General features: G+C 39.6%; 1 protein-coding gene across 1 annotated transcript in view; it reads left to right on the top strand.

Annotated features, from left to right (window-relative positions):
* itfg1 (integrin alpha FG-GAP repeat containing 1) overlaps positions 1-15,138 on the top strand; it is a 161,956-nt gene that overhangs the window by 68,065 nt on the left and 78,753 nt on the right. The window contains exon 10 of the mRNA XM_038701483.1: positions 12,426-12,577. Within this exon, the coding sequence (XP_038557411.1) occupies positions 12,426-12,577 (152 nt within the window). The remainder of the gene's footprint in view (positions 1-12,425; positions 12,578-15,138) is intronic.

The raw sequence follows: 15,138 nt of genomic DNA, 5'->3' as shown, positions 1-15,138 counted from the left end.
AATATGTTAACATTTGAACCAGCAAATGTCAGTTATTTAGACTTAGGAGTGCTCTGTTTGACTGGGAGGATGTTAGGCCACAGATTAATCCATAAAGACACTTGACATTATTCAAATACTCTGCTATATTTAGTGATTAAATGTCAAAACTTCCACAGCCACAAGGAAGGAGTAACTGCTTCATGATTTATTTAAGGAGCTCCTCTGTCAGGTTGGGTATTCATTGCAGCTTCTCAAATAAAAAAGGATTTCATTAGATTAGAAACCTTTAATATCCTCCCCGAGGCCCATATGATTTCACCCAACTTCCCCTCACAATACAGCCGAGCAATAAAAATAAACACGGGGGAATCACTGTCTCATCTTGCTGAGGGGGAGAAAAAAGCCGTACGTCACTGTTTTCCCTCTCTGCTCGACAAAGACTGATCTTGTGACTTCCGTTTTTGCTGTTGCGCTTTGTATTATCGTCTACTAATTTACCACAATTACTGAAAGTCTTTCATCTCCTGCTTTTGTTCGGCCATATGTTCACATAATATGATCATCACATATCAATGTCATTAGGTAAAGTTTGGGAGACAAAATCAAGCTCTTTGCCAGGAAACAATATGATGTATAAATTACAGTGTGGTAACTGTGATAATGCATCACTTCTGTTTGATCTGACTGAATTAATTACTAATGTGGCGGGCTTAATCTTGGACTCGTGCTTGAGTAAGCATATCTATCATACTGTATGTTTGAATGCATGTGTACAAACACGTGCGTTCGTGTGTGCTTTTGATCTCATCACTCTAGTGTGTTTTTGGAGGCTTTCTTTAAATTACTTTATTTTACCATTCTTTTCACTTAACCTCTGCTCTTCTTCCAAGCTGTCTTTAGGAAATAAACATTTACTTATAGATGATTGAAACGTCCCCTCCAGTTTAATCAGCAGCTAACATGCCATCACAAAACCTCCAGATGAATCTCTTTAATGTGATGCATGACAGGTGTGTGTGTGTGGTGGCATTTTTGCAGCATTGACTAGATGCTGTTGATATTCTCTGTGCAGTTCCTCTCTCTTCCTCTAATCAGCGTTAGAAAAGAAGACAGTACACTGATTGCCTCGGGCCAACAACAGCACAGTGGTCTGCTGATAAGGCTGACGGCCAGCAAAGGCCTCACTCTGTCCTGAGAGACAACATCATGGCAGTGCTGAGCATAGACCAAAGGACTCCAGCCTAAAGATAACTCAACAGTGAATTGATTTTTAAGCATGGCCACCTGGTCTCAGAGTAACTGCTGACAAGGGCATTAATGTGTAGGCTAGTTAATACTTATTAGATTAACATCTTTTACCATTTCAAATCAGCACACTTTGAATGGCAGGTGTATTCTCATGTATTCTCATGTATCCATTTATTTTTTATTTTTTTTACCTTCAATAGAAATTGGATTTTGAATTTAATCCAACTGCCATTTGGATTATAGAGCCGTGCCCTTTGTGTTCATCTAATGAGCTGTCAGTCATTTTAGTACTACTGTAAGGTACACACATATTTGTACTTTCATTTCTCCAATTTCTTTCTCTCCCCCACTCTGGTTGTCTCTCACTTTTAGTCAGTAGATCTCCTCAGATAGAACCTCAGAAAAAAACTATAAGCAATTACCATTAATGTTTTTGTCCCTGTTTTACCAGGTGAATACTGGTTCCACCTCTGTGAGTGTGTCCAAATGTGCATGTTCGTGCGTGAGACAGTATACCAGTATGTGTGCGTCCATGTCTAGCATTGTGTTTACTGGCCACAAATGAGCTGGCAGCAGCTTCTCAGGTCTCGCTCTCTCTCTTCACTTTTCTCTGCCAGCCACCGCACAGTGGTCATTTCCAGCACTCCCATCCACTCTGGATGGCAGTAATCATAGTCACATAATCACAGTAACATAATCACAGTAACCCATATGGCAGGCAGTCAGCCTCTTAAACCGCATTGAAACATCACTCAACGGTCATTTAATGAGAGCTTGACTGAGCAGCATTGCATTAACGCTTCAAGCTTGCTCTTATCCTCTGAAAAGTATTCAACCTGGATCTTGGTTTATCATTCCTTTGCTTTTATGACACAGTCTGTATGTGGAGGAGCATAATTACTATCGTCCTCAACTCACTTCTGCCCACTGTGAGTCAGTTACTCCATGTCCAAACCATAGGACCTGAGCTACCACATATACACTGCTCAAAAAAATAAAGGGAACACTAAAATAACTCATCCTAGATCTGAATGAATGAAATAATCTCATTAAATACTCCTTTCTTTACATAGTTGAATGTGCTGACAATAAAATCAAACAAAAATTATCAATGGAAATCAAATTTATCAGCCCATGGAGGTCTGGATTTGGAGTCACACTCAAAATCAAAGTGGAAAACCACACTACAGGCCGATCCAACTTTGATGTAATGTCCTTAAAACAAGTCAAAATGAGGCTCAGTAGTGTGTGTGGCCTCCACGTGCCTGTATGACCTCCCTACAACGCCTGGGCTCCTGATGAGGTGGCGGATGGTCTCCTGAGGGATCTCCTCCCAGACCTGGACTAAAGCATCCAGCCAACTCCTGGACAGTCTGTGGTGCAACGTGGCATTGGTGGATGGAGCGAGACATGATGTCCCAGATGTGCTCAGTTGGATTCAGATCTGGGGAACGGGCGGGCCGGTCCATAGCATCAATGCCTTCCTCTTGCAGGAACTGCTGACACACTCCAGCCACATGAGGTCTAGCATTGTGTTGCATTAGGAGGAACCCAGGGCCAACCGAGCACATGGAGGGCTGTGCGGCCCCCCAAAGAAATGCCACCCCACACCATTACTGACCCACCGCCAAACCGGTCATGCTGGAGGATGTTGCAGGCAGCAGAACGTTCTCCACGGCGTCTCCAGACTCTGTCATGTCTGTCACATGTGCTCAGTGTGAACCTGCTTTCATCTGTGAAGAGCACGGGGTGCCAGTGGCGAATTTGCCGATCTTGGTGTTCTCTGGCAAATGCCAATCGTCCTGCACTGTGTTGGGCTGTAAGCACAACCCCCACCTGTAGACGTCGGGCCCTCATACCACCCTCATGGAGTCTGATTCTAACCGTTTGAGCAGACACATGCACATTTGTGGCCTGCTGGAGGTCATTTTGCAGGGCTCTGGCAGTGCTCCTCCTGCTCCTCCTTGCACACAGACAGAGGTAGCGGTCCTGCTGCTGGGTTGTTGCCCTCCTACACCTTCCTCCACGTCTCCTGATGTACTGGCCTGTCTCCTGGTAGCGCCTCCATGCTCTGGACACTACGCTGACCGACACAGCAATATTTAAGGCCTCAAATTGAAAAGTAGGTTAATATAAATAAGTTAGATTTTTATATACATTTAAATGTAATATTAAAATGAATTCCCTGTTAAACTTTTAGAATTAGCTTCATTATAAAATCAACAAATATTATACCCATACATTGATTAAATATCTAATCTCTTAATATCTGTATAAACATTTGTTGAGGCAGAACACCACAGTTTAGCTAATTTTCTCTCTAATTATGAAAGCACACAATTTTTTACTGCTTGTGTAATTGGTGCAATTTATGAGTTTGTAAAAACAGCTTCTTCTACATTTGCTGATTGAGTCGAACAAAAAGTGATGGGCCAATGAAATAAGACATGCTTATGTTCTATTGTGTTACATTGCACTTGCACCTTTTACCTACATGAAGCTGAATGAAAGATATTAAAATGTTTTGGTCTCATATGGTGACACCCCCAGATGTCTTATGGGGTGGGTTGGGTTTGCTTACCATGCTCATTTGTAGTTTTTAGTATTGGGTTAGGTTTGCTTGCTGTGCTCATTTGTAGTTTTTTAATATTTGGTTGGGTTTGCTTGCTGTGCTCATTTGTAGTTTTTAATATTTGGTTGGGTTTGCTTGCTGTGCTCATTTGTAGTTTTTAATATTTGGTTGGGTTTGCTTGCTGTGCTCATTTGTAGTTTTTAATATTTGGTTGGGTTTGCTTGATGTGCTCATTTGTAGTTTTTAGTATTGGGTTGGGTTTGCTTGATGTGCTCATTTGTAGTTTTTTAATATTTGGTTGGGTTTGCTTGATGTGCTCATTTGTAGTTTTTAATATTTGGTTGGGTTTGCTTGATGTGCTCATTTGTAGTTTTTAATATTTGGTTGGGTTTGCTTGCTGTGCTCATTTGTAGTTTTTAATATTTGGTTGGGTTTGCTTGATGTGCTCATTTGTAGTTTTTAATATTTGGTTGGGTTTGCTTGATGTGCTCATTTGTAGTTTTTAGTATTGGGTTGGGTTTGCTTGATGTGCTCATTTGTAGTTTTTAATATTTGGTTGGGTTTGCTTGATGTGCTCATTTGTAGTTTTTTAATATTTGGTTGGGTTTGCTTGCTGTGCTCATTTGTAGTTTTTAATATTGGGTTGGGTTTGCTTGCTGTGCTCATTTGTAGTTTTTAATATTTGGTTGGGTTTGCTTGCTGTGCTCATTTGTAGTTTTTTAATATTTGGTTGGGTTTGCTTGCTGTGCTCATTTGTAGTTTTTAATATTGGGTTGGGTTTGCTTGATGTGCTCATTTGTAGTTTTTAATATTTGGTTGGGTTTGCTTGATGTGCTCATTTGTAGTTTTTAGTATTGGGTTGGGTTTGCTTGATGTGCTCATTTGTAGTTTTTAGTATTGGGTTGGGTTTGCTTGATGTGCTCATTTGTAGTTTTTAATATTTGGTTGGGTTTGCTTGATGTGCTCATTTGTAGTTTTTAATATTTGGTTGGGTTTGCTTGATGTGCTCATTTGTAGTTTTTAATATTTGGTTGGGTTTGCTTGATGTGCTCATTTGAAGTTTTTTTAGTACTGGGGTGATTAGGAGTAGAGAGATCAGCTTCCAACTTGCAAGCTTCTATGGAAATTGGAAACCCACTCTTTGGTATTCCTTGGCCACATCATTAACGTGACATGCACCCACTACTACAACCGCTGCCTGGCACCCCTACAAAGAGGCCACAGTGTACATCAGTACCTGTGTTCATGTTGTCCATCTGGTTTGGAGGAAACTGACATCAGTGACATCACAGCTTGTGTGATACATTTCAAAGTAATTGGTAATATGCTGTGGCTGTCTTTCTCAGACATGCTGGTCGTATTTAAAGCTATTAGTCGCAGTTCTGGTGAGTGTCTCTCTGGTGACTCTCCCCTGCACCTGCTCTCTCTGTTTAACATTCATGAATAGTTTAAGCATCCAGCATCTGGCCGCACACCTTTTTAGAATACACAAACACACACGCATCTAAATTGATAATTTAGCATTGTTGTTGGAGTCTCAAAATTTATACTTTCTTTAAATCTAGCAAATCAGAGCCAACTAACGGTGGAATTAGATACTTTTCACATGTATGCAATGCAAATCATCTTGTTTTAAACATTTTTCAAATCCAGTGTTATTATGATTATTATTATTATGAGTAGGAATTATAGCCCGAGTGATACTGGATTTGAGGCCAATAACTATTCTAACTCTTACGCAATATGTGTTCCTGGTGTGTTATTTCCTAATTGCGTATGCCTCAAAAGTGTAGAAAATTTCCTCACAAACTTTGCCTTTGTGACCAGGACAGTGATATTTTGAAATTAACCCATTTCCAATTAGAAACCTGGCAATTTTGTGTCTTTTCTTTCACATAAAGGCAGAAAAAAACAACATATAAATCCAAATTAACATTTGGCTTTGATCTTTGCTTCAGACAGCTTAGGGAAGAAGTCTTGAAGGTACTTGAAGGCTGCCGACTTCTTATCTAGAGCTCTGACAAATTGTTTCATAAGGTCCAATTTGATGTGCAGTGGTGGCATCGGGGCCTTCTGGGGTTCCACCAGCCTCAAAGCCATGCTGCTCCATAATGGTAACAAGTACAACAGCATCAACAGCATGAAGACCTTGCTGGATGCCTTGAAGTATGATGATTACGGCTGGGAGGCGCCAGGACTGGCTAAAGAGTTCTCTGTGGGTAGGAACAATTTCAAGTGAGAGCCAGTGGTTGACCCCCCAGAAGGGGTATAATGTTAATGTTCTTTTGTTTTTTTTGTTTTTTTTCTAGTTTCAAATTTTAATTGAAAATAGGTAAATTTCAAAACATCTCTGCCCCGGCCACAAAAGCAAAGTTTGTGGGGAATAATAGCCATTTTCTATACTTTTGAGATGTAAGAAATTAGGAAATAACACAAAAATAGAAAAAAAATCTACATTAACATAAACAGCATTTCTTTTTTCAAAGAATTGTGACCAAGATGCATACTAAGGGAGACATTTTACAGTACATCAACTTGGTGATGCTCTCTCGTGAACAAACTGGTGGTAACACTCTCTCTTTACTGCAATTTCCCGTTACTTATCAGCCAACATAACCACATATATCTGCAGTAAGAAGGAATAAGTATACAGGTATACAGACAAAACTAAACAAAATATATTCATCAAAGAGACAAAGACGATACGGCGACAATGTCCTTAGACGCTGACTATGACTATATTAACATGCAATAGCCTATTGTTCACGAAAAACGACGAGACTAAAATGTAATTCATAAAATAAAAACGTTAATAAAATCTCTTTCTTTTTGTCAGTATAATGAGGAGACAAATATATTACAGGCCATATTTTCTCCCTCTAAATTTTCACTTGAACAGTGTTTTTTTTTTTTCATCCTGTGCTTTGAATGCTGAAAAACACTACGAACTTGAAGCGACATATCAAGGCTAAGCACATGGGAATTGAGGCGAGTTAATGTTTTTCGAATCATATCTCTATTTTGGTTAGAGAAGATTGAACAAAATGCTAATCAAAATTATTCTAATGAGTTAGAAAATACTAAAATGATGGTTAATGACTAAAACTAGACTAACAGACTTTCAGTAAACTTGTGAGACTTGACCTAAAAACTAACAAGGACATTTGACACATGACCAAGACTAAGACTAAATTTTATAGCTGACAAAATGACACTACTACAGAAATACATATATAGCTATAGATACAAATACACCCTCTTCTTTATTTGTGTTTGCTTCCCTTTGAGACAGTGTTACTACATTATAATATGCATATAGTGGATTAGACACTTGATTCCCACTGCAACACGTCCACCGAATAACTTATTGTCATAGGTCCTGCTTTACCATCCATATGTTGTAATAGAGCCGCCGCCAGTTATATTTTCCTGCTTTTTTGCCCTTTGCCAATCACATGCCTGATCTAGGTAATAAGAGAATTGGAGCTGTATTTGTGTGTGAATTTGCCATTGTGTTTTCCAAAGTCTGGTTTATAACAGTACACAGAATCAATGATTTGAAATGTGCCATGGTTTGCCATGGTCATGGGTCAGTATGCTGTTCCTGGGGAAGACAATGTACAAACACTTTATTATTTATTTGAAAAACAAATGTCTGTAGACATCACATACACCAATCAGCCATAACATTATGACCACTGACAGGAGAAGTGAATAGCACTGATTATTTTGTTACCATGACACCAAACCTGCAGCTCTCGTGAGGTGTTCCTGGTCTGCAGTGGTCAGTATCTATTAAAGTGGTCCAAGGAAGGAAAAGCAGTAATCGACAGCTGGGTTATTTTGCGCTATGGGAAGAAGGAAAGCTCATCTATGTGCTACATCCTCCAAAATGATCATAGTTGAATCAGCAAATATCTCAGTTTCCACAAGAACTGAACATTATAACCTTCACAAAATGAGGACTTATTGCAGGACTGATTATTAGTTGGGTATTGGACTGCATTAGTTTTAGCTAGATGTATCTAATAAAGTGGTGGCACCAAACACATGGACTGCAATCAGACTATATTAGATTAATTAGAGACTGCCATTATTATTTTGTTCATAGGTTGCACCAGTCAAAAATAATTACTGTATCGACCTGTACATTCTGTTCTGAATGGTGATACATGCTATTCATTAGTTGCCACTAGTGATGGTGTTAGACTGAGTATTAGGAATGTTTCTTTATTTCTCTATTTCTCTCTAATCTATCTCTTTTTATAACACCTTCCTCTTGTGTATTATTTGTAATTCACATTAATGAAAGCAGAGAGACTTGCAGGTCTGTCACTGGTTAGAACTCTCTTAAAATGAACTCACTGGGAATATATGGCCAGCCACAGCACAATAAACCTTTTCTTCTGCAAAATGAAAAGCAATAGCAAATTTATTTCTGTTGCTTTAAGTCACAAGCATTTGGTGTGATCGTGGGAAGATGGAGTGAAAGAAAAAGAGGCATAAATGAAGAGTCAAAGCTTAACCCAATGCTAATGTGTTAGAGGAATTATGCAGCTGCTAAAGAAAATGGCATTCATGTCAAGCGAGAGGTGATAATGGTCTCAGCAGGGTCTTTTAAAGTGCTCTCTCTGGCATGTTGTTTGTTTTTATGCAGTTTAGTATGTGTGTACCTCTTTAGTTTGGCTGTTTCCTGTACATCAGTCAGTACCACTGCAGCAAGGCCCCCTTGAGGGCCCTATTACCTTAATATTAGAATTGTCAAGATGAGGAAAAGGTGCCTTATTAGCAATTGGTTAAAAGAGTTTGAGTCTTCAGTACCTGTGTCTGAGAATGGCATTAAAGGCAAGACTGCAGGCTATGAGCACACACACAGGACCTGATTCTAAAACCCAGCTTTGTAGTACATAGGGCTGCCCCCAACTAAACATTTTCCTAGTCGACTGGTAGTCGTTAGTTCAAGCCACTAGTCAAATGTTTAGGATATTAATCTATGAATTTAAACATATACTTTGAGGCATCAGAAAATAGTTTGAGTTCCCTCAAAACATGGAAATAAATAAGTTCCAGGTTGCTCCTCTCCTGATTTATCGCCTCTCCTGGCCCCGTCTGAACCCACAGTGTCTTTGTTGTCCCTGGAGTACTGTATTCCCTTTCTTCCCTTTCTTCCCTTTCTTCAAACTGGCCTCCGTTGGTCTTGGGGGATGTGTTCAGTTCCAGTCTGTGTTCACTGGTAGGCTGCTGACCCCGTTTCTGTATCCTGCTCTCACAGCACTGGTTCTGGTGCTCATTCCAGCGCTTGGCAGCTTTCCTCACTTGGTTCCTCACCCCAAGCCTTAAAACCTCTTCCTCTCGGAGGGCCAAAGCTCCTGAGCAAGTGGTGTAAGCAAACACCAATACTGCCCCAGTACTCCAAGCTCCCAGTCCGGGTAGAGTCAGCTAATAGGACTGCTAACTACCTAATGGCAGAGCCTACAGGTGTCAGCGTGTGTCATGTCTAATAATACATCCATGAGTATAGATCATCCATATCCATGGGCATGGCACAGACAAGCAGTGAAGTAAGTGACTTTCGTGTTACAGGGAGAGATCCGTGTTGAAATGTCCTCTAAAACTGTCGACCCTGCCCTTACAACAAGGCGCAGCTCCCGAATGGAGTTTGAGCTGCTGATTTTTTCTAGGACTAACTGACCAATGAAAACTTGGTCGACTAAGACTTCTCATCAACAAATGGTTTAGTCAATTATTAGCCCTTGGAGTTTATTATCAGACCAAATGATTATACATGATTGAGTTAAAATTTTTTATTGGTATAAATTAAATTCAGACTGGTTCAGACTTTGATTGTTTTTTGCTTAGTTGTGATTATTTAAGTCATATTTTGGTGATTTGTTTCTGTAACCCCTTGTTGACACCAGTAGAGCTGATTAAAACAAGACCTAAAGTGTGCCTTACTATCACACCGGGCTACTGTGTTAAAAGTGTGTTAAACAGGATCCTGAGTTCTTAGCTGTTGATGGCGAGCTGGCTAAATATTCCCTGTTTACTAATAGACGTTACAGTGACTTCAGGCAGGACAAGTAGGTATAGACAAAAAATAAAAAGAGTATGTGTAAAGAAACAATAATAGCGCAGTGCCTCCACTGTGGAACCACTAAGCTCACCTTAAGAACTGTACTGAAGTTCCCCAGAGTAACTGTAAGTATTTATAAGTAAGTCAAATATGAAGAACAACATTATATAGTATAAAAAAGGGAAAAACATTTATTTTTACTTATTTTCCTGGTACTCTCAAAAAAAAGGGTATTCCTTTGAAACAAGTTTGTATCAAACCGAAACACCAAAGTGTTGAGTTCAAAGTTTAAACCTTATAATGAACTCTTAATAAATGGGCAAATAGCCTAAAGATGCTTTATCAACTATATTAATCTTCAAAATAACACTTTCCCTGTTTTGTTTCTCTCAGGATGGATAAAGAAATATTTAACAATGTGGATGTGTATGTAATAGATGAAAATAAATGTAACCTGCACAGATATCAATAACAAAGGTACCAATTCAATATAACAAAGTCCCAAGTACAGAAATATGTACATTTCCGTTCAAACCTAAAAGAAATTTTCCGATTTTTCCCAAGCGCTTGGATTTGTAAACTTCGGGGCCCATGTGGTGGTGCACATATGTAAGAGAAATCCTTTAACTCCTTGGTAGTACAGACATCATCTACACAGGCTGGTAGATGATGCAGCAAGATGGCGAGGTGCAGTAGGTAGATGTCCGTGCCCGATGCAATTCCCATGGCCGGGGTACCTCCTCACAGCGATGCTATTTAGCAGGTTAATTCCCATGGCTCCACTTTCTTTCTAGTCTTCTAGTTACAAACTGCGCTCCTTGTCAAAGCTGGTTGTCTCTCACGACAGTTCAAGCCAATGTCCAGGTCCAACAGTTTCCACTTTTCCGCTTTTCTCTGTTATTGCAAACACGAGCGGGGGACTGACCAAGCTACTTATCACTTTCACAGAAATTAACTGCAAGGTAATATTTGTGCCCATACATATATGTACTTAAGTATACAAATATTAATTCTCTCCGACATCAACTAAGACTTTTACCGCACATTGATACACAGCTGTATTCCTCCCGCACGTGCGGCTTTCCCCATTACTTCTCTTCTGACTATCTTTTCTTCCCTCCCCTCAAGTGGTCACTAATTGGCTTAGTTTACATCAATAAAAAAAACTGAAATCACATTGGCTAAGTTATCATGACACTGGCATTCACAAATAGCAAAGCATCATGGTAGGTGTCGTTTTTCCCCATTAGGAAAAAAACAGTCTTAACCATATTCAGTAGGCCCTACACTTTGTTTTGGAATAATATCTCCACACCGAGGAAAGGAGTAGCTAAATTGTGGATTACATGTCTATTCATAGAAATAATGTGATTTGCTAATGTAAATGCTTTTCTTAACGTAATTGTGAAAAGTATTCCAGGTCTCAGTTTGCACTCAGGGTACTGTAGATGAATTCAAAGTCTAGAAATTGTTGTTAGGTGGGCAATTTAGGATTGAACTTCAATCATATTTTTATTTGACTTTAGTGTTTAAAGTTTCACATAAAGTCATTTTGTGCTCAAGTGTTCTTGAGTCTAGCAAGCCACCATGAAACCATCAGAAAGGAGTATTATTGGAGTGCTTTAACTGCACTGAAAAGGATTGTTGTTGGTAATGTAAGTCCCCCGCACTATTGCTGTCAGTCCACCGAGGCAAGCATTTGTTGTTAGCTTAAAATTGTTCTTTCAAATTTCCATCATGTATTTTTTTTAATTACCATTACACTGGAATACCCGCAAATGTGTAAGCACCATCTGCCATGTATAGAGCAATTTTGATCTGAGCCCTTGATGCACAGTACTCGTTGTTTTTCCATGTGACAGAAATGGCATGGTAAAAGCTAGATAAGCTAGATATTGTAGGTTTCATTTACACCTAAACTGCACTGCTGCTGGAAGGTCTTCACTTGAGATGTTCAGTTTTGTCTTTTTTCTCACAGTCATTTCTTCCAGCTCCTTGACAAAAAGTGCAAGAAATATCCAAATCTAGATGTAGACCAAATTATATTGGACAAGGAGTTAGTAACTGGTTGCTAACCTTGGTGAATTAGTCAGCACTGCAAATAGCACTTCGATACTTAAGTTGCTTAAGCAGCACAGCAATTGTGAGCATGGGATTGTGCAATGCACTTTGTATTATTGTATTTTATAGTGTTTATGTCTACCTGCCAGATGGAAAGTACAGCAAAACCATGCATTACTTTGCCAGTGTGAAAGCGACATTGTAGCTAATAGGATGATCAATACCAGATGTCTGCAACAATTTAATGGCCTTTACTTCAAATTGAATTAGTTTACAAGAGGAAAATGGTAATTCATTTAGTGACGTTTTTTCATACTGACGGAGTAATGCCTCCTTTTTTCCTTTTTTCTGCTCGCTCTGTTATTAAATGTTGACCCTCTTTCTAAAGAAGTAGCAGCATCCAAATTCTGAAATTTACTATTCCTAATTAACCAGTGTTTTATTGGTTAACTCTGATTGAAGGTTCGTTTTTTTTGGATGTTGTTGCAGTGGGTACCAGTGCTGTCGGATTTCCAACAGAGGGAAACGGTTTGGGGCTTTGTGCAAGGGAAACCCAGCTCACCCCTGACCCTGCACATTGGGGACTACAACCTGGACGGCTTCCCTGATGCCCTGGTGGTCCTCCGCAACACCAGTGGCAGGTAGGAGAAATGTTTGATGAGTGGAGTCTTTTTATTTCCAACTATACACACAGAAAGGTGGTGTAAGTTGTTGTTCCTCTAGGACCTTATTTAAGATAATGTCTAGTAAATGAATGAGATATTGCTGAAATTAAACTAATCCTTACTTGGCAGGGGATCCCTTGGAATTCTGTCAAGTAGGTCCCTGAACCCCACTACAACTAATCGTTTCAGTACTATGCCTCACTTCATGAGCCATCGGTGCAGAGGCACACAATTTCTGTGTCTGTGTCCACTTGCAGGGTCTGCTAATGTAGCACACAGTTGCATACACATTAGGTTTGCATTGTTATTACGCTGGTTTCAGCAAATCAATGTCAGGAGCATCCCCTCAATTCCCATGAACACTGGCTTTATTTGTTACCCAGATTTGAATTTATCATGTAACATTCCACATTTTGATGAGATTATACGAACTACAGTATTCCAGCAGAACACGAAGTGAAATTGATTGGAGCCTAATAACTCAAGATGCATACTTAAATGGCTTATGTAAATCTGTTTGGCTTTCAAAAGTATAAATGTTTTTTTTTTTTTTTTCAAAGGCGCTTCATGGAGGATGGATTTACTCATTAAATTACTGTGAAATTACTGTACTTGCAGTGACACGGCTCATGCTGGGAAAAAATGTCTACATTACAAACAGTGGCCCCATTAATATGGTGTTTTCGGTTTACAGTTTACAGGCTCATGTTTTTGGAAACTAAAAGCAATTCACTCTGATAGACTGGTCAGTGATCAAACAATGTAGAGCAGGGATAATTAAATATAATCATTGTTTAAAAATACAATTAATGTAGGCTGTACTTTTTAATGTGTATGTGCATAAGCAAAAAATTATTTGATTTACGTAGTGCATTTAGAGATGGACCTGCATTCTTTACCTGTTTAAGATTACAATCTTTAAAGAACAGCTCTCGTCCTCATACCCAAGTAATAGCAATTTATTCATAGCACAGAAGTTTTCAAAAGTAGATTAATTAAACTCTTCTCATTATTAATTCATGTCAGCTGAAGCATAAATTAGGCATAAATTAATGAGATTGCTGACATTTTGACATTCATGACACAGTGCTAAACTGTCCTTGGCTACAGGATGTAGAGTTTAAAATGATTTGGACTGAGCAATAAGAATATATGACATTGTAGTATAATGAAGAAGTGATTGCCATCCAGTTTACAAGAGCACAGACTGGGAGAAAAGACAGCTAAGGTGAGTGTGTTCTTCAGCTTACGGTCATGGCAACTGATAAGCTAGCCCTTTAAAAATCACTACAGCATGTGCTAGGACGTAAGCACCATGGACACTAGGGTGTGGATTTGTGTGTGTATGTGTGTGTTTGTTGAAGGCCCTGTGTGGATTATTTGGCCTCAGAGATGAAGATAAGATGGCTGAAGGGATCAGGGCTGTGATTGTCTATGCATACTGATTGTTCCCTGGTGTGAGTAAGTGTTCCTTAGGGAGAGTGTTTGAGTGCTTCTTGTGCCAGAAATAGTGAGATGTTTGGTAAAAGCTTCACACACGCATACATTTGAACCCTACTTTCTTGTCTAAGCTCTATATAATCACCAGTAAGTCCTGTCGGGCTTTACCCTTTGCAGTCACCCTCATCTAGAAATGACTTCTGTCACACCAATTCTAATCACACAAGCTATAGCTTTTTTCCTTCCCTTCATCTGTTTACTTCTTATTTTAAGCCTGAGCATTGTAATCCTGTACTGGGCCACGGACGTTATTGTGGAACTTCGTTCCAATACAATCTGACTCCAGCAGTAACATTTAAAACCAAATCATCGGCATATGGAGGATGGAGAGAGAGAGAGATGAATACAGGCCAGGGTGGTAAAGAGAAATTAATGGTTTAAAGGTTAGAGAAGTCTTAAGATGTCTGTGTTTTAATCCCTGAACCTGGAAAATCAAGACCTCTTGTAACTGCAGTTGTGCCCCCAGAGCAAGGCTAGTAAACCCCAAATAGCATCTAACTAGGAAATTCTCAGGTGTGAGCACAGATCCATCCATCCGTCGTAAACCGCTTATCCTGCGTACAGGGCCTGGAGCCAATCCCAGCTGACATCGGGCGAAAGCTGGGGTACACCCTGGACAGGTCGTGTAGGCACAGATGCTAGGTGTATTTAGTAGTGCTGCCAGAGGTCAGTTCATAAAGTAGTACTACTGATCTGCATTGTTTCATTATAGTTAAGGCACAAGGTTTCAGAGGTCATCTTTGATCGGTAGGATGTGCTTGTTTTTATTAAGGCATTTGGTCAAATGCATCGTGTCGACTCACCTGCTTTGGATTCAGCAGCATTCTGCAGTCTGTCCTGCATCGTGCCTCGCTCTGTCTTTAATTTCATTGTAACCAAATGCTCTCTGCTTACCAAATATTGGTACAGCCTGCAGCTGGTCTATTTTAACTCCCACTGTCTCTCCATCCCTCCCTTTCTTTCTCTATCTCTTCTCTGTCTTGCCTCTTCATCCCATCTCCTTCTTCATTCCAAGTGGCTATTTATAGCTGCTTTTA

The sequence above is a fragment of the Micropterus salmoides genome, unplaced genomic scaffold (assembly GCF_014851395.1).
Source record: "Micropterus salmoides isolate LMB-PRFRI ecotype aquatic unplaced genomic scaffold, ASM1485139v1 Ms_hic_scaffold_6, whole genome shotgun sequence".
Taxonomy (NCBI): Eukaryota; Metazoa; Chordata; class Actinopteri; order Centrarchiformes; family Centrarchidae; genus Micropterus; species Micropterus salmoides.
Note: the sequence above shows the minus strand (reverse complement) of the source record. Positions and strands in the feature narration are given on the sequence as shown.